The sequence below is a fragment of the Anabas testudineus genome, chromosome 9 (assembly GCF_900324465.2).
Source record: "Anabas testudineus chromosome 9, fAnaTes1.2, whole genome shotgun sequence".
Taxonomy (NCBI): Eukaryota; Metazoa; Chordata; class Actinopteri; order Anabantiformes; family Anabantidae; genus Anabas; species Anabas testudineus.
In genome coordinates, this window is record NC_046618.1 from 14,290,198 (window position 1) to 14,309,720 (window position 19,523).

Below are 19,523 nucleotides of genomic sequence, written 5' to 3' on the forward strand. Positions count from 1 at the left end.
TTGAAAACTGACGCCATTCAACTTTACTCTGACATGTTTTGCATATTAGTGCATATTATCTCCTGGTTATAAGAAATTATAGGTTAAACATCTGAGAAGCTGGCACCAGTTTGATCTTTTTGCATAAAATGACCTAAATGATCGATGAGTAAATCTTAGTTTATAGGGGACGGGGAAAATAATAAAACTGACAGGTGTTGCAATGGGGGGGTTGTTGCCTCAAAGGAGCTAATAAGCTCCAGTCTGTTCCAGTTTTTCAGGTTTGATGCTGTGGAGCGCTAATAAACAGCGTCCTCTGCTGGCGCGTATTGCCAACTACAGCAGGACTTGACTGACGAGTCATGTTTTTAAATAAAGTTTTTTTGTTTACAGCTCAGAAAGATGGCGGCCTTAGCAACCACGGGACCTGCTGATCAACATTGTTCGGTAGCTATCACAGTACTGTTTACTACATTAATTGATATGTGTTAGTCAAACGAATGATCTGAAATGTTGAAGATTAACTAAAGCGGGTGAAACTGTGTTGGACGAGTGAGGCGCTAGCTTTCATTAATCAGTGCCAGCTAATGTGAGACCTGTAAAGGAAACCGCTTCTTCACTTTATAGTTCTGCTTTAGCTATATACATTAGCCACTGACATATTAATAGTAATATATTGTAATCCGATATGGAGTTGGTATGGATTAGTGCCTTTATTTCTGAGCCTAACATAGTAATTTGTCCGAAAATGGATGCACTGTATTGTACTTGGTTACCCATGTTAATGTGGTTTAAGACTGATGAGTAATATACAGTTCTATTATCGGACCCAGCGTCGTGGGAGTTCATAATTGTTAAAATTTGGCAGTATTTATACCTGCAATTGTTTGTATGTGCTACACAACAATCAGCGTTTGTGTTTTGCTTTTCCTAAATTACTCTGAGCAGACAGAAGGAGACTACAATGTCCAGCAGTGCTGTAAATCTCCCCCTGTCAGCGCTGACTGTGTGGAGTCGCATAAAGCTGCACAGTTTGTCAGGGAAGCTGAGAGAAACAGGAGACTGTAAGTGGAGCATCTTAACTCTGTCTGTAGATATACAGTGGGTGGACAAAATGACAAGAAAGCAATCCACAAACCAGAGTCTCAAATGAATTACACCACAATCATTATGCTATTTCACAAAATGGCATTTACTGCAGAACTGATGTATTGGATTGCATAATATTTTCAAGTGTTTGTTTTGTCCTGCCATGTGTTCTATCTGTGTTTGTATGTAATTTAGTAACAATTATTTTTGTATTATGTATATGATAATTCTCTCAAATCAGACAAGATTTGGTAGTGAGACACTACAAAAAAATGCTCATTATACTTATCACTAAGCCTCTCTAATTTATCAGATCTATTTTTGAACTGGAAGTTTGTTATCGTCTTTCAGTGTTGTTCACCGGCCAGTGATGTGATGTAATACACCCACCTTCCTTTTTTCTTCTTTTTTCCTCAGAATTGAGAAGTTGGAGAAAGAGAGAACGCTGAATGTTCAGTGCAGAAAGAATGGTTGGACAGATGTATCTGGAGAACTTGAAGTGTATGAGAAAGTGCTGGAAGAAGAAAGAAATGCAGAGAGTAAATTATAATTTGTTATATTTTCCCTAGACTCTCATTCATTAGAAATCAGAAAGTTTAAAGTCTTTCTATACCTTACTTGTATATATCTCCCATTTATCTTACAATACAGCTTAGATAATATTTAGAATAGCTTTTACACTTCATTCCTACCTGTCAATGTTGTTCATACATCTTTGTAATTTATCTGTCAGAATAAATCCTACTGTATGAATGCAGTAATAATCAAATATATTTTTCTACCTTTAGAGGTGAATCTGAAAAAACAATTGGTCAAGATTCATAATGGTGTGAGAAAATTTCAGAGACAACTCACTGATGTGAAGCCGACACCTGAGTGTAAGTAACATCAGGGCACATCAAGGTAGCCAGGTTCATAAAAGAAATAAGTAAAATAGTTTGTTTGCCATTGTGTCTTATATATTATTCAATACACTGTATCACGTTTAGTTATGTAATTAATTCAGTTGTATTACTAAGTGTTTAGTTATTTGTGATTGTGAGGCTGTATCATGCATTACAATTTAGTACATTTTCTGCTGGGGTTTTCAGTGATTGAAAGGCTGCAGGAAATAATGTCAGAGGTGGAAACCTCAGTTAATGCCCTGAAAGAGGAGCAGCGCTCATGGTAATGCACTAAACACATGAAACTAATCAAGAGTTACTACTCAGGTTGTCAGGTAGTTGACAGACAACAGCTAGTGCTTCATATCAGGAATAATTAGACCTACTATAATAATAATATCATTGAATAGTTAAAATTTGTGTTTCTCTGCTCATCTCAGCTTTGAGGAACTCTTGAAGGAGGAGAGGACATGCAGACAGGAGATAACTGCTTATGAGAAGAAGATTGAAAACTGGAGTCTTGCTGTCAAATCAGACCTCAAACTGCCCACAGCTCCTAAGGTCTGTCTAAATATCACTAGACATTACTGCTTTTGTGCTCAGAATGAAAAATACAAGGCTGCTTTTGAAGAAAGTCTGATCTGTCTTTCGTAGTATTCAGTAGGAAATATTACATTTTACAAACATATGTTTTGTAATATTACAATATTACAAAACATATGTTTTTCCCAGTCACTTGATCCATATAATATTTTCCAGACCAGACTCCCAGACAGAGACCTTCCTGAAGAAGTCAGAGCACTGGAGGTTTTTCTGCAGAAGACAGGAGGCCCTTACGGTGGCTGGGACCAATATGACCACCAAGCCTTTCTTAAAGTAAGACATTATTGTCAGTTACTCTCAGTATTTTACTTCACCCAACCTCAGGTTAGGATTAAAATTAAAAGCTGACAGTTTGGACTTAACTCTAATCTGTTTTATTTACAGGTCTGGACAAAGCACAGTGGGCAGCCAGCCTATAGAAAAGAGGCCAAACTGTACCTTCCTGGCAAAACATTGGAGGAGATTGAGCAACACGAGGAATGGCATCAGGAGCTGATCTGCCTTCAGGATAGAAAAAGAGAGGTCGTATAATTTTGACAAAACATCAATAGTAAACCTCATTGCTATGTAGGTGCATGGTAAACAGGCTGTTTGTGTCAAACTCAATATTAAGCCTACAGTTCTCATATAACTACAGTATATTTTGTGGTTTCCTACTTGTCTTCATAACATACCCAGGCTATTCAGAGGTGGAAGGCCAGCAAGCATCAGGAGCGCCAGACCAGGATACAGAGACAGGAGGAGGCAGAGGAGGCAGAAAGGAGGAAGAAGGAGGCCAAGAGCCAGACAGCGCAACAAAGGTGGAACAAAAGTAGAATTTCAAATTGAAAGCAGAGGAATGCAGAACCAGAGCCCACCATATCTGATGAGCACCTGAAATATCTTACTGGTCACCTTCAAGAATGGGGAATTTGTTAATGTCATGTCTCTTTAAGTGTGTTTTATCAATTATGTTTTAGGGCTGAGGAGGAGAAGAGGGAGGCAGCACGAAGACTGCAAGAGTGGAGGGAAGAGAAGAGGAGGAAAGAGGAACAAGAAGAGGAGCAGAGACTGTCTGAGGAGATACACAAGAGGAGACGGGAAAAGGTGCTTGAAAAATCAGTGGTTGTGCTCATTTGATTGTACTTGTGTATTGGTATCTACTCGTCTGTGTGAGTGTTGTGTTAGTTATTTATTTATTTAGCTAAAGTTGGTGATTTCTGTCTCTCAGGAAGAGCGACGTCGCCAGCTTGAGGTGAAGCTTGCCATTGAGGAGCAGCTAAGAGTGAGGAGAGAGGAAGAGGAGGAGCAGGAGAGGAAGAAGAGAGAGGAAGAACAGAGGGAGATGGATGAGAGAAGGAGGGAGGCAGCAAAGGGCATCAAATGCTTTAATGAAAGGGTACGGACTCTGAGAACCAGAGATGCTTCACAGATCAGTTGTTTTGTCTGTTTAGTCCAGAGTCCCTGATGTCACCACTTTCAAAAGTCTACATGGACTCTGTTGTTACATGGACATCAGGTGTTGGGTTACAGTTTGTTTCTGGGATCTGATGTACAGATTTGTTTCCGTTTACAAATGTTTGAATAAATACAAAGGCTAATGTTAGCGGATACACGAGGAAGTCATCAGATTGTGTGAAATACACAGTTTGTCTCTGATTTTGTTCAGGATCTTCTCAAGGTAGAAGCAAAGCTTCAAGAGAAACAGCTGAGAGAAAAAGAGCAAGAGGACAGACAGAGGAGAATTGCTGCTAAGTTGAAGGAAAAGGTAAAGACTGTACAGTGAACAAATAAGAAGAGTTAGAGAAAGGTTTTGAAAATGAAAAGATTGATGTTTATTTGTTCATCTTTAGGTGGATGGTCACGTCAGCAGGGACCCCTCAAGGCTTACACGTCCTACTAAAGGATGGGAGGAGCGAATGAAACATGTTGGACCTTCAGGAGGAGGACCTGTGCTAAACATGTTTCACAGGTCGGAATGCCGCTTCTTTTTTACAGTCATGAAGACAGGTTTTCATAAAGGGATATTATGCGTAAAGGTTTGTCATTTCTGAATCATCTGAATTTTTTTCTGTTTTTCTTTCAGAGCTGTTCCTTCTTGGAGACAAGGCCTGTGATGAAAAACCGTAAAAGCCAACGGAACTATTCTGAAACGCATTCTAGCGACGCTAGATTGTGCCTGTACTCATATCTACAGTGTGCTAATGTTTAAACTTTTATACATACTATGAATTATATTTACATTTATATTTTTATTTAAAATAAAATTTTTTTAATAGTTTTGTATAAATTTCACATTCCGATAGTGAAGAGCAACCAAGTCCATTTACTCTACTAGTAGACAAAGGCATTAGTTCATTTACAGATTAGTATTTTTAAAGTAAAAATGTCAGAAATCATAGTTGCACTTTCTCAAATGTTAAGATTTGTTTGTTACAACTTTATATGTAACAACAAAAATGAGCTTCTGTACAATAAAATGCTGCCTATACATTATAGTACTGTACTGTATTTTGTTTTTACATGAAGTACTTTTGATTCTTGAAGTACACTTTACCAATCTTACTTACATACTCTTTTTTTATTCTTTAATATTACAAGTTAATCTATAATGTGCATTGTATACGCTACTGTGAGCTTTTATTTTGAAACAACAAACACACCGGAACACCGGAAAAGATTCCTCATAGGTGCGGATGCAAAGATGGCGGAAGAGGAGAGCCAGTTTGAAGAATTTGAGCAAATAGACTTTTTAAGAGATCGACATGTACGATTCTTCCAGAGAACACTTCAGGTGTTACCTGAGAGATACGCCTCGCTCGAAACAACTAGGTAAGATTACTGGAGCGAACAACACCGCTGTAGATTGTGTGTTTTACAGAAGAACCTGATTAGCATCTGAGCTAGCCGGGCTTCACCAGCCGTTTTGAATGGAGGCTAGTGCTACTTAGCTTAGCGTGCTAGCTAACATCAGCTCTGGTAGTGAAGTTATGACAGACTGTAGTGGATCAGGAATCTGCTGTAGTTAGCTGTGTAACAGGGCATGGCACCCGATGAAACCCTGTAGTCAACTTTAGTGGGTTATTTTATTAGAGCTATAAGACTCATTGGCTACTACGGTTTGTGCGGGTTCTCGTTTACTAACTTAAACATTTCACCAACTGGTTCAGCTGAGTTTAAAGTTAGTTACCAGCTGAACTGTACCAACAGGTAGCATGCTGTTAGCAGACTAGGCTGTTTTAACTTTTTGTTTTAGAAAACGTTTTAAATTAGGTTGCAGTGCGAAATGTCAGTGTCCTGAATGATTTAAAAAGGGAATCATTTTGCTGTGTGCCCCTTTTTTTGCAGGTTAACTATCATATTTTTTGCCCTGTCTGGGTTGGATGTGCTGGATGCTCTTGATGTGGTTGATAAGAACATCATGATTGAATGGATCTACTCACTACAGGTTCTGCCCACAGAAGACCGTAAGTCTCACATCCTGTGTTTTTTCACACCTCTCTCTATATAAGGTGACTTAGTTGAAAAGGTTTTCAGTAGAGCTGCAATTACAGTAAATTTATTAGGCATTGATATTGTCTGATTAAAGCTTTCCAATCTGAGATTTGTTACTTTCTCTTAGTCATAAATGAAAATTAAATTAAATCCAGTATGTTGGGACGGTTAATTGGATGCATAAGACTTATGAAGATGTAAACTTGGATCTAGCAGATTATTCACAGTTATAGAAGATGTAAAATAGTTAAGAGAGCCAACTTTATCAACAACTTTTAATCAAATGCTAGCCCTCTCAAGGCTTCTAACTCTTAATTAGTGATGTTTAAGGTTTGAAAAAAACAGAAGCTAGAATCAGTCTGTAGGAGTATACTATGAGTAATCAGGACTAGTGGTAGAAGGAAAAAGTACAAGATCGGTGTTGCTTGTTGCTGTAATGCACGCACAGATTTTCTAATTTCCAGGGCAGGAAGCTCGAGTTGGATTCACAGTGGTTTGTGACCAGTTACATCAATAAATATAAACGTTTTGTAACAAAAAAATAAAGAGTTTTATTTAACAGAAGCTGAAACATTTCAATTTTAAATTAATTCTGTGGTGCCTGTGTTACGGGTCTGTGGGTTCATCAGGGTGCGAGAGGGGAAGATCAACTGGCAGACTTCAGCACTAATGAATCTCAAACTTATGTCTCTATGTGTTTGACAGCTAAGAGTTGTCAAACTTCAAAGTCTGTAAGATGTTTCATACTTTTTGGACAGATTTTTGCCTCTAGGTGTCTTCCTCTGCTAACCTTCTCCAACTGTACCTCTATTTGGGGAAAGTTGCACTCTAAATATTTAATTGCTTGTTTTTCTGTCCCTAACAAGCCTTGCTGTGCCATCTGTTTATGTGCCCAGTGTTTGAATTATTGAAGACATCAACAGGAGTCATATTGGGATAGCCGTGCTTGATTGGTCTCATGTTTTTAGCTGCTGCCATATGCTAAGTGTCTGGCTGGTTACTTATCATTAGAAGTGAAATCACAGCTCAGGAGGCAGTTGAGCTTTGCTAGAAGGATTTCCACATAAAGTTTGAAGTTCCTGAGCCTTTTAATTAATGTTTATGGTTGTGTTGAGCATACGTGTGTTGAATAAAGATACATTTAAAGGCTAACGAGCAATATTGAGTGGGCTCTCTCTATTTTTAAACAAAAATACAACATCAGTGTATGTAAGCATATGTTTTTTAGACCTTTTCTGATTTTACTGAGCACAAATAAAAGTGCACACTCACAGTTTGAAGGATGATGTTATTTTGAATATTACATCATGATGAATGCATTGTTCCTGGAATTGCTGCTAGATGGCAGCAGCACACTTTATGTCCAGCCAGTAGAGCATCACATGGTACTTCTATGCAGCACCTTGCTGAAGGGCACTAAAAACAGAATGAGTTTCGCTTATACACCTGCTTTTGTCCTGTTACTGTTTTCCAGAAGCCAATCTAAGCCGTTGTGGGTTTCGAGGATCATCTCACATTGGAATTCCTTACAGCACAAAAGTACTACCCCTCCCCCTTACCACACATTGATCCCACGTTTTTGTCGTCTATATAAAATCATTTCCATCCCATGTTTTGATCTACATTTTCACTGCTGTGATCCCATGCTGTTTCTGTTTTTCCCCATTTGCATTAATCCTTCTCAGAGTATTATGATTTCAAGTCTTTTCAATCATTGCACCACCATGTTCCCCTTTATAAGGGGGTTAGCTCATTTCCAGCACCCCTGCAGTAGTAATATTACCAGTAATTGTAATATTGTGTTAATCAAAATATCAAATTTGGAATTACTTATATGTCCCGAGAGATAGTTAATAGATGTAATTGTTAATCTCATCCCAATCATATCACTGAAAAGTAGTATTTGAGCCTTTTGTTGGAAGAATATCTGATTGTATCTGTTGATCAGGGTCCAGGTGTGCTGCATCCATATGACAGTGGCCATGTAGCGATGACCTACACTGGGCTGTGTTCGCTGCTGATACTGGGAGACGACCTGAGTCGGGTTAACAAACAGGCGTGTCTGGCTGGTCTCAGAGCACTGCAGCTGGAAGATGGCAGGTCAGCACACACAAATACACGTATCCTCTCTGGCATTTTTATGCTGACGGCTCATTTGCAGTTTTTCTCCTGCTTGTCTGACATTTTGTGATTGTTTCTTTTTGCTTCCAGTTTCTACGCAGTGCCAGAAGGAAGTGAAAATGATATACGCTTTATCTACTGTGCAGCCAGTATCTGTTACATGCTGGATGACTGGTCAGGCATGGACATCCAGAAGGCCATTGAGTACATCAGAGGAAGCTTGGTGAGCAGATTGTAAAACCCTAGAATCTATTAACTTGTGGGAAGAGCGTGAAGTTTGTGCTGCAGCACAAGTCTATGAATCCAGTGAGACCTTTACTCCAGGCAAACAGTACCGCCATTAAGCAAACAACCACTGTTTCTGCACCATTAAAATCAGCATCTCTACACTTGAATTACTAGAATAGGCCACCCACCTTCAGAAAGTGGCACTCTGCCTAGAAATACTTCATCTACTGTATAATAGATGGAGGGGGTTGAGCAATGCATCATGGTCATAAAGCAGCAGTAGCAGCAGATATTTTTCCTCCCCACCAGTAGAAAAAAGAAGTTCATGATGTGGCACTTGAGTGATATTTTTGTAAGATTGTGGACTGACGTTTAACTCAACCATTACTTATAAGCTTCAGTGTTTGTTTTTACACCACAGTTGGGTTAGACACATCAAAGCAGTTGCTGCGTGGTATTGTCTGCTTCTCAGACAGTAGAGAGATGGTCCTACTCGTATGATTTCATTACGTAGTTTCCATATTGCGTGCCACAGATTGGTGGGTGGATTCCAAAGTATCTCTGGCAAAGCAAGTTAGTTGTTGGTGAATGAAACTGTACAGAAACAGCCACATGATGGGTGGTTATGTATCCGAGGGCCGGAAACATCAGAGAAGTTTACCAGATACGTTGATTTATGTTTGGACAGCAGCAGCAGGCATCCATTAACCTACATTCAATGATAATTAATGAATGATAAAAAATAAGGGCTGAATTTGATTTAACCATGTGTAATTTATTATTATTGTGTGTCAGGTCAGTTCAGTGTTTTTTTTCGTGCATGTTAACATTTCTTGCTAGATGACACTGAATGACCTTTTCTTTGCTGTCTCCAGTCATATGACAGTGGGTTTGGCCAGGGAGCTGGGCGAGAGTCACATGGTGAGTATGATTCTTGTCTAATGCTTTGTACTTAGTTACTTATGTCATTAATGCAAATTTGAAATCACAATTTGCATCAGGGAGATGCTACGTGAAAACACAGTACGACTTCTGATCAGATACGACTTCTGATCAGATCAAAAGGTTTACGTGTGTGTAGGCAGTTTCATATGAGAAAGCATGAACGTGACTGATGTTAGTAACGGTTTAAAGGATTAGCCATTAAAATTAATCTCTGTAGATGCATGGTCCTCATTAATCCCTGCTCCACTCAAATTAAACCTTATTGTTCCGACACAAACGCCCTCTCCGTACATACACACACTCACGTGTCTCAAAGCGCTGCTTCAAACAACACTGTGTCATAAAGGTGACTGTGGATAAAGCAGCATTTCCTCTGTTTGTGACAGACTGAGTGCGTAAATTAAATCTATATAATGAAGCTGCTTGAAGGGACAGATCCTAGTGAATCTTGGTAATTTCCCTGCTTCCTCCTCATGATAAATTTAACATCTATGATTACAGACCTTGTTGAGGCTCAGTTCTCTTCTGCACGGCAGCCAACTGTGATTACACATCAGTGGAGATATACAGTAGATTACCCAGCCACGCTTGAAGCATGTCTTCTCAGCACCAAGACCTCCCACACTAAATGTTTTTGTAGATAATTGTGTTTGAACCACTGTGCAGTTCAATGTGTGAAATATGGTATTAGAGAAATGATGTGCCAGTATTCAGTGTGGCTGGCGTTTATCACATTGTGCCTTCTGTATTTCCAGCACCTCCACTTCTTATTTATTATTTATTTATTACAATTATCTCCATGGTTTTAGAGCCAACACGTTTGTGTTTGATTAAGATTTATATGTATTCTGAGAGTTGTATTTAGCATCCTCCTGTGCCTCCAGCACATAGTGAGCCAGACCTGGATGATTAGAGACCAGGGTAACACACTGGTGGATTTACACCCGGATCCACACACTTCACCCCACCTCTCGTCTCTCCCTCACATATGAACACAGATAAGCAGCCAGGGAGGATGATGATAATGTTGATGATGAAGGCATAATGAAAGCAGTTCACATTGAGGCTGTAGAAGGTGATGCATAGCACACAGCATCTAATCCTTAACCTTAAACTGACTTGAAATAAATCTCACAGGATGGCACACATTTTAATACACAACATACATTTAGATTTTTCACATTCATAAAAAAAAGGCGACCATTTCTAAATGAAGGTGGAAAGTGAGAGTAGGAGCGTCAAATATTTGGCAGTAAGAGCTCCGACATACCACCTGTTTTTTATCGCGCTGCCTTGTAATTATCATGTTGTCTGTCATCACAACATGTCAGCGTGAACCACTGGAACCACCTTTTCAGCCTTAGGTCGTCAGAAAACAGTAGTCTCGTTCAAAATGATTCTTTTGTTTTTTTCTCTGAATTGTCCACATCCTGTGTCTGTGTGTCCAGGTGGCTGGACGTACTGTGCTATAGCGTCCCTTTGTCTAATGGGTCGACTGGAGGAAGCACTGAGTCAGCGGGAGCTGGACAGGATCCGGCGCTGGTGTATCATGAGGCAGCAGAGTGGCTTCCATGGACGCCCCAACAAACCTGTAGACACATGCTACTCCTTTTGGGTGGGAGCTACGCTAGAGGTACAGACTGGTGCACCAGACACAGACACATATTCACATACCCTCTCCTGGATGCATTAATATGTTGATTTCAAGCATTTTAATCGACTTTTGGCACAAAACCTGCCAGATTAACTTGAATAATAAACAGTGTTTTATAATATTTAACAGTAAATGTTCACACTGTCTAAACAACTGGGTTAATCCTCCACATTTAAATAGACACAACCCCAAAAAAAAACCTGTGAGCAAACCTTGTGCATGTGGGTCATAACTACGCCAGGGGTGCATACATGCTCACACATGATCAAGAAAACTGTGAACTAACAGCTATGAGTAAGGCACGGATACAAATGCAGCCACATGCACACATGAGCAAACACAATGCAGGGAAACTGGGAATTTCTGGGTCACAACTGTCCCAGATGGGCTAAATGTGCACACTCCAACAAAATATTTGTATGTAGCACATGAGCCGTACGGTAAAAATAAAGGCTTGATACCGTCTCTACTACTATTTGTGTAGATGGAGAGTAGGATGTTTTTGGTTACTGACTGCAGTAACCCATCTTTGTGCAATTTCCCTGCAGTGATACGAGCATCATCAATATATTTTAAACAGACGCAATCATTTGATGATAATTAGCAACTCTGCGAAATACAAATGTATATTTTAGCTTTTAGATTTGTTCTCTTGGTGAAAACTCTGCCTTATTTCCTCCACCTTCCCCCACCCTCTGTGCCGTCACAGCTGCTAGACGTGTTCCAGTATACGAACTTTGACAAGAACAGGAGCTTCATCCTGTCCACACAGGATCGCTTGGTGGGGGGATTTGCCAAGTGGCCCGACAGCCATCCAGGTAAATGATTTGATGTGCTGGGATGATATAAACTGTTTTGCACTAGACGCTTCTGGTCATCAGATAGAGAGAGAACATATAAAGACACTACTGGAGAGCCAATTACAGAGTTCGGCTATGGTTGTTTGTGTCATAGTGACAGTTTTTTGTTGTACCTGTAGGGAGTTTCTGTCAAAGGAAGAGTGACCCAAATTGCATGAAACTTCTGTTAAGACCACACGAGTGGAGTAGGGCAGAACACAGAAAGTGGCAAGAAAAAGTAAACGAGTGAAGTCAATTCTGCAAAAATTGATCATCTTCAGTATTTTAAGCTGAGTTCTGATCTTTAATCACCACATTGTTTGGAGCTTCCTGTTTAACCTATTTATGTTTCAGTAGCTTCAAAGATTATTTAGGACAAAAAGACAATGCAACTTAGCACTTCTTTAGTCTTTCTCTCTTTGAGCTGAACAGTTTCTGTCCTGCTCTCACAGGTGCGGAGAGGTCAGGGTGGAGTCGTGGTTGGCAGTTTTACTTGAGATCAGTGGAAAACCTTTTGTAACCCTAAACTTCAATGGTGTACATGTTTGTGTGTGTGTAGTTCTGCCTTCCTGCTCGCCCTTGTAATGTGTAATTGATGAGGGAATTGTTCATAGGTAGGCCGACACAGGAGCTGCTCACGTTACAGGAACAAGGCAGAGGAGTTGGGCTGAAAGAAACAATAAAGCAAAACAGACACTGTATTCACAGAGCCTTTTAAATTTGACTGAACAATGGAGTGTTTTATTTAATAAAGCAGCATGGGCACACATAGCACCGGACTCTGTGTACTTGAACAGTGCAGTCATACACAATCACAGATGTATGGGAAGATAGCAAGTGACAATAACATAGAACAAAAGAAGGCGCTGTGAATTTGTCGAGCAGACCTGGACCAAATGTCATCAGATGTTCTATCCTCATCATCAGCTTTCATTTGAGGAACAATTGGTACAAAATAAAGTCACAGTGGTTTAAATTTTAGTTATTTAATGTTGTAAAGCCAGGATCAGACCCACAGCTCGTTCATTTCTGAATTTACGGCTATAAAAATGACTAAATATGGTAAATGTTACTCATCACAGGTCACAGTGTCATGAGAATTAGCTTTACTTTGTTTTTGTTCACTCTCTCCACTCTCATAGCCCCATTTTTGGCCATAGCAGAGAGCTGCTTCTGGAAAAAAGGAAAAAAAAAAAAGTCAGAAAAGCTACAATATGCTACCTGCTCATCAAACCAAGCTAAAGAACCAGTGATTTCATCAGGATTTTGCCAGTCACCAAAAACTAAGCTAAAAGAGAATAAATGTTGGACCGAAGTAGTGTTTTAACGGCTAGTTTGGAGAAATGGAGCTCGTCAGTAATCTCAAGTCCAACAGATTTGATGGTTGCAAGAGAGAATCACCTTTGCTGTTGCTCTTATTTGCTGGATATTAATTGTTGACCAATACTCTGAAGCACTGCTGGGTAATAAGTCTGTATTATTGTTTACCAACTTAGAATCTTTCCATATGAATGTTTTGCAAATTTCTGTTGGTCCAAATGATTTATCCTGAACAAGCTGTGTATATTCAGAGATGTCAGTAGTATATACTGAACAACCTTGAATTTGAGTCTTGATGAATCCTGATTGATGCAGCTAATGGGGCTTTGATTGATTCCAGTGTCTGTGTCGACTCGTCTGTCATTTCATTATAATTCAATTACTGCTCCATTTACTGGCCTCTACAGCTTTTACTGCCGTCTCAGGAGAGGGAAAAGGTCACGGGGCAAACCTTTGTACAATATTTATATCTACTTAAAGGAGCAGTACAAGAAAAACGATGTTTATTCATGACGTTTGTTTATTATTAATTTATTTATCAGAAGTGGTCAGTAAGGTGACATCAGTCTCTATTTTATCTCATGTTATTCTGAAGGTAACACACCTGCCACACGCAGGTGCTTCTGTTTTGGCACATGTTACTATCTCTGACCTAGTTTCTCCCTTTTACCCCCCCCCCCCCCCCCCTCCCCCCCTCCCCCCTTCCACTTCCTATGTGTCAGACCCTCTCCATGCCTACTTAGGGCTGTGCGGTCTGTCTCTGATCGGAGAGCCTAGTCTGAGGAAGGTCCATCCTGCTCTTAACATCACCCAGAGAGCCTTTCAGCACCTCCAGCATGTGCAGCAGACGTGGAGGGACAGCACTGGCAGCTGTAGCAGACAGCACTGACAGCAGGATGCCGCTGAACAGGTTTAGTAATCATGTGCACCTAACAGTAGTCGATCAAAGGCGACTGGACTTCTGCAGCGTGTGTCCAGGACATTTGGCCCATTCGCCTGAGAGTCCTCCTCGTTTCAGGACTCAAGCTTTTTCTCCACTCTCCAGTTACATATTAGTAACTTTGGGGAGATGAATTTAAACCCATCTGTATCTATGTCTCTCATCTCTTCTTAAGCAATTCATGCCATATTTGTTTTGCTGCCTTTTTGTTATTACTGGTAGACAGTATTAAATAATGTGCATTATAGTCTGTGGGAATAAAGCATGTGCCAGAAATTTAAATTTAAAAGTCACTGGAGACTTGGAAAAAATGTGATGCCTCAATTTTTGCCAGTGTTTCACATTGAGATGATTTAGAGGTTCAGTTTTCTTTAGACGCATCAACACAATCTGATGTAAATCCTGAACATTGCTGACTCGCTGCACATCGCAGCATGCGGTGGTCTTTTTAATGGTTCTGAGGGACTTTATGGTTTTTGAGTTGGCTGTTCTGATTTCATGTGAATTTCCTAGCTTTCCTTGCTGAATAATATCACTACCTTTAAAAAAAAAAAACATATATAGCACATAAATAGGTTGAGATTAAATTGTGTTCATGAATGAATGACATAGCCCCCGTCTTAATTTTGGGGTAAATGTAGAAACATGTATGTTTCCTTTACTTTACCATTTCTGCGTTCTCAGACAGAAAACTCAGTAAATACTGTGCTTTCTTCGCTGCCCTCATATCACCTCCATCCTTGCATTGCTTTTGGACCTCATGAAAGCCTCAAGCTCTCGACTCTCAGCGGTGATACCAGCCTAGCAGGTTTACTCCCCTGGGTTTCTCAGCAGCTCTTCAGCATCTTACAGTTTCACCACTGTAGGCGTTGTTCTGTGATTTTAATGATAATAAAACTGCTGGGGTGAAATTCACAGTAAAGGCCGTTAAGAACAAACATTTACCCTAAAGGGCAAATCTATGAATGCTGTTGCGGGAAAAATCAAAGCCTCCTAAAAAGAAGATTAAAAAGTGAGTTCAACTACAAGTCTCATCCTGCCAGAGAGTGGTATGAAGGGGAAAATCCCTGTTTTGCTCCAAGGTAGTAGCTGCTAATTTTAGCAGCAGATCTCCATCCCGAGTCCTGAACCCTGAACTGATCAGAAAAAACCTTCCTTCAAGGCACCAGGCAACCACAAAACAATAAGAGCAGGATGAGATTGTGGCAACATGTCTTGCGGAAATGTATTCAGGGAACATTATTGACTTTTTTTTCTTTTTTAGAACAGATAGGATGCAGGCACACGAAGAGAACAATGCACATGAGCAGAAGTTGTCACTGAGAGTCAGACTACAGGAATAATTGTTATGCTCAACTTCCCTTTGAATTGGAAACTGTTGACTTCCACTGACACATGACACCGTTTTGTAATCCTGCTCATTGACTCTTCCTGTCTTATTGCCCTTTCTTATTCACAATTTGGGAGTTTATAGTTTTGAAATCGAGTGCGATCTTAATATGGTGATAGTTGAGTTTTTCCCCCGCCTACTCATTACATTAGTGCTTCACATTAGTTCAGATTCCCGTCGAGAGAGGAGGGGACAGTATCACAGCAGGTGAAGTCTGCCTACTACATGTTACCTGAGGGAGTCTACTGTGTTCTCTACTGGATATAAAAATAGTATAATCTCTGATGCTACCCGCGCCTCCCTTCCCACCAGCACACACCTCTTTTTTTAGATTTAGAAATCAGACCAGGCAGACAGTGGAAAGGAGAGAGCAGGGGAGAGGTGAATAAATAAATAATCTGCTACATCTATTATTAAAAGTAGACTGTCGGAGTCTGCGATCTCCTCCCTGCGTCCTGGCCCCGGCCCTAGTGTTATATATCCTTGTTGTGGTGCAGAAATACGTGCTTTCTAGGCCATTGCTTCTGTTGTTGCTGTATTACTTTTTATGTTAATGTTTAGCCAGGCAATAACCTTTGTTGCAGTTAATCTTGCTGATGTCTCTCCTGCTAGTTTCTACGAACGCTTTGAGTTACCGCAAATTATTTTGCCGAACTGAGTCTGTAATGCCATAATACCACCCCCCTCCACAAAATGTGGACCATCCAATCAACCATCATACTGTAAAATATTCTGGTGTACATTCTTTTTGGTGTAGTTATGAAGTATCCTAAATCTGTAGAAGATCTGAGAGGTCCTGACCATCGCCACTGTGGAGCCAGATCAGTTGAAATTGAATAGCCATGTCTCTCATGCATCTTCTGAACATAGGCCAGGTCACATGACACGCCCGCTCACGTAGACTTGAGTCTGAAATGTGCCTCATGCAACATTGTTCTGGGTCACTGCCCTCTGAATGCTCTCTTACTTCTGATTTCACTACACGTACAGCATGTTTAAACTGGCTTTGACACTGAACTGAAGTGTTGCCTGGAGAGAAGCGGTGCCCTGAATCTTCATACACATTCAGCAGTTAGAGCACTTACGAGCTGTTTTTCCTGCTTCAGTCTTTGTTGATCTCACTTATTCTTAACAGAAACTGACTGGTGGGAGCAGTTCTCCCTAGATTTGTCTTTGTCCCTCCGTATCTGATCGATTACGAGGTTCGGGAAGGACGGACAAATTCATGGTGGCAGGATCCATAAATGCTTACTCAAATAAGATTGGATGGTGGATCCGCCACTTACCGCAGATGAAAGCTGCACCTCAGCAGTTGTTAAAGTGTGTCTCTCCTTTTTTGCCACGTCACACTGCAGTTGATGCTCCCTGACTCGCAGCATGAAAACAGGGGGACCGTGGCTTTGCGTTTTCGTGACAGCTGCAGTGACAGCTGTGGACAGCTGCTCCGGAGAAGTTAGTCGTTTAAGATGCAGCCAAAATGTCGCAAATGGTAGATCAGAACACTGATATACATAATGTACCTATAAATGTAATGGAATTTATTTTTTCTATGCTTTGTAGAAATATTGAGTGTAGATAAATATGTAAATGTCTATAAATATGTGACATCTATTGTGCAAGTGCTCAAGATGAGAAAAAAAAAACGTTTACAGCTACATCACTGAGACAGTTGTAGGAACTGAATATGCAAATGTTCATATGTGATGTATCATAGTACTTTGAATTTGAGGATGTGTTATGTTGATTGTAGCTTGGCAGTGCATACTGTATTTATGGTAAATAAATGTGCTAACTTTTAAGATTGTTTTTGATTTTTGTGGGTACATTTGTCTCCAAATGTGTTAGAACAGTGAGTCTGGTTCCTTAAGTTTTGCTGTAGACCGTAAACATTTGAGTTTGACATCAAAAGATGAATAAGACAAAAGATCAACATTCAAGCTTTTATTTCCAGGTCATCTTCTACAGAAACATTTTGTCTACCAATTATAAGAAAGCTGCAGCTACACTGACTGGGAGATCCTTCATCATGCAGCAAGATCATGAGCCAAAACAACACAGGAGTTCATCAGGGGTACAAAGCGAAAGGTTTTAGACTGGACAAGTCAGCGTCCAGACTCAAACCCTATAGAGCATTTTACCTGCTGAAGAGGAGACTGAAGGGAGTAACCCTCCCAAAACAAACAACAGCTGAGAGGCTGCAGTGAAAGCCTTTAAAAGCATCACAAAAGAAGAATGCAAAGGTTCGGTGATGTCAATGGGTCTTAATGCAGTTATTACAGGCAAAGGATTTGCAACTAAATCTTAAGCTTTAATATTATTATTAGTGCTACCTTATCTTTGTGTCTCACTACAGACTGGGTCCTTATTTTGTCTCACAGCAGGATCTAAGTGGCTCGATTACTCTGAGTTGTTGTAGCTCTATTTTTAACTTCTGAGATGACAACTGGTCAACCCTTACCCTAATTTGTTCACTGGATACACACATGCAAACACACCCACCCACCCACCTGGGAGCTGCATAGCACACTCACAGACTTCACTGCTGGCACTGATGAGGAAACGTGGGCTCTGTTGGCACTTACAGATTTAATCTGGATATAATAAAATTTTAACACTTGATTGACCTATGTCATGATGAGTAGTTGTTTACAAAGCAATAATAATAAAAACAGGTTTTAAAATGTATTTTATTCCCCTGTGAACACAGATTGTAAATGTCTTCCCCTGACAGCCTGCTGCAGCTGTAGTTTGGGTGTGGTTACGATCCCTTGTTGAGCAGACAATGTACGTGTACCTGTATGGCTCCACACTTCCCCATGAGACATGTAATCCTAAACCACAAACTAGGCTGGGCGGAAGTCATCTTTAAAAGTTTAAATGCAGTTTGGTTAACTGACTCAGATTTATTTTTTCCTTTCTAACATCAAGTTACAGTTTACTTTGTGAGGCACAAACCCGGGAGACGGGGAGCTGTTTCCATTCTCTGTTGTTTGGATGTTTCTTCTGTGGATTTGTTGCTACCACACAAATGCAGTGTGTTTACAGCTCGACTTCATGTGATCCGAATGACTCATTTTTAATGATCCACACAGATCAGAGTTGAACTTACTGCACAGTATATGTGCTTAGACAGCACGTCTCTCTGTAGTTATTTAACTTTAATCAATTGCACCTTGTAAAACGCATCAGTCAGTGTGTTGTATTGATTATTCAGCCACGTGTGGGGCACTGACACTCAGTTATGTGGCTCTTTTATGGGGCACTTGAGTGTGATCTCCACAGATATTACTCATAAGCACTGGCCTCATCTTTGTCCTAAGAATCTACTGCAGCTGTAATAAAAACCAACCCTGTTACTTAGCGCAGTCAGTTAGCAGTGATCATCTCAGTGTTTGGGATCTTTTTGGAAACACTGTTTACATTATTTTGTCACGCACCGTTTGCTCCGTCGGGGCAGTCTGCCCGTTCGTCCCCACCACATGCTCAATGGGGTGGAATATGTCTCTGCATGAAGCCATGAGGCCATCTGGTGACGCGGAACAAGTGGCATTGCCAGAAAAAAATTAGAAAACACGAACTTAATCCGGCCTCACACTGTCGCCTCACATTCCTGCTCATGCGTGAAGCAGGTCTCTATTTCAGTCGGCCACACTCAGGAGGAGGCTCCTGTTTCCAGAAAACAGGTGGGCTCCTCCCAAAAGCCTCCCGACAACAACAAAAAAAAAAAAAAAAACAAGCCGCACTGAGTCTGATGTTTGGGTCTCAATGAGCAGAAATCATAAAGCAACACATGAGCGCGCTGCCAGCCGTGCGTAAAGGCGCTCGACTGAACGCAGCACCGACAGATTTAAGACCCCCCCTCCACCCCCACCCCGCCCCTTACATCTTTTAGATTTAGATTATTGGGACTATTTCTGCTGACTGATGGATAAAAGAAGGTATCCACTGTGGATTGATGGATGACAGATCAGGGGGGAAACAAAGAGCCTTGTGAGTCGAGATATCGCCGCTGAGGGATGATGTGGAAGAGGAGGAGGGAGATGGTACAGTACTGAAA

The 19,523-nt window shown here is 40.5% G+C and overlaps 2 protein-coding genes across 2 annotated transcripts; both read left to right on the forward strand.

Moving 5' to 3' along the window:
* The first annotated feature begins 380 nt into the window (after nt 1-380).
* On the forward strand, nt 381-5,030 carry LOC113150855 (coiled-coil domain-containing protein 112-like). Its single transcript, XM_026343589.1, has 14 exons — nt 381-426; nt 928-1,043; nt 1,486-1,607; nt 1,857-1,946; nt 2,160-2,235; nt 2,393-2,513; nt 2,712-2,828; nt 2,940-3,077; nt 3,234-3,355; nt 3,515-3,641; nt 3,766-3,933; nt 4,204-4,302; nt 4,388-4,506; nt 4,621-5,030. Exons 1-14 carry the CDS (start codon nt 382-384, stop codon nt 4,649-4,651), a joined length of 1,491 nt encoding a protein of 496 aa, XP_026199374.1. The 5' UTR covers nt 381; the 3' UTR covers nt 4,652-5,030.
* Nucleotides 5,031-5,223: 193 nt separating this feature from the next.
* LOC113150995 (geranylgeranyl transferase type-1 subunit beta-like) lies at nt 5,224-14,235 on the forward strand. Its single transcript, XM_026343778.1, has 9 exons — nt 5,224-5,366; nt 5,883-6,001; nt 7,504-7,568; nt 7,978-8,129; nt 8,241-8,373; nt 9,254-9,299; nt 10,772-10,956; nt 11,687-11,795; nt 13,859-14,235. Exons 1-9 carry the CDS (start codon nt 5,239-5,241, stop codon nt 14,023-14,025), a joined length of 1,104 nt encoding a protein of 367 aa, XP_026199563.1. The 5' UTR covers nt 5,224-5,238; the 3' UTR covers nt 14,026-14,235.
* Nucleotides 14,236-19,523: the final 5,288 nt, after the last annotated feature.

Bases quoted from the DNA above. Each gene is read 5' to 3' on its own strand.
- LOC113150855 (XM_026343589.1), top strand. From the start codon at position 382: ATGGCGGCCTTAGCAACCACGGGACCTGCTGATCAACATTGTTCG. The intron at 2,514-2,711 runs GTCTGTCTAAAT...AATATTTTCCAG, and splicing joins AACTGCCCACAGCTCCTAAG to ACCAGACTCCCAGACAGAGA. The intron at 3,934-4,203 runs GTACGGACTCTG...GATTTTGTTCAG, and splicing joins TCAAATGCTTTAATGAAAGG to GATCTTCTCAAGGTAGAAGC.
- LOC113150995 (XM_026343778.1), top strand. From the start codon at position 5,239: ATGGCGGAAGAGGAGAGCCAGTTTGAAGAATTTGAGCAAATAGACTTT. The intron at 5,367-5,882 runs GTAAGATTACTG...CTTTTTTTGCAG, and splicing joins GCCTCGCTCGAAACAACTAG to GTTAACTATCATATTTTTTG. The intron at 8,130-8,240 runs GTCAGCACACAC...TTTTGCTTCCAG, and splicing joins CTGCAGCTGGAAGATGGCAG to TTTCTACGCAGTGCCAGAAG.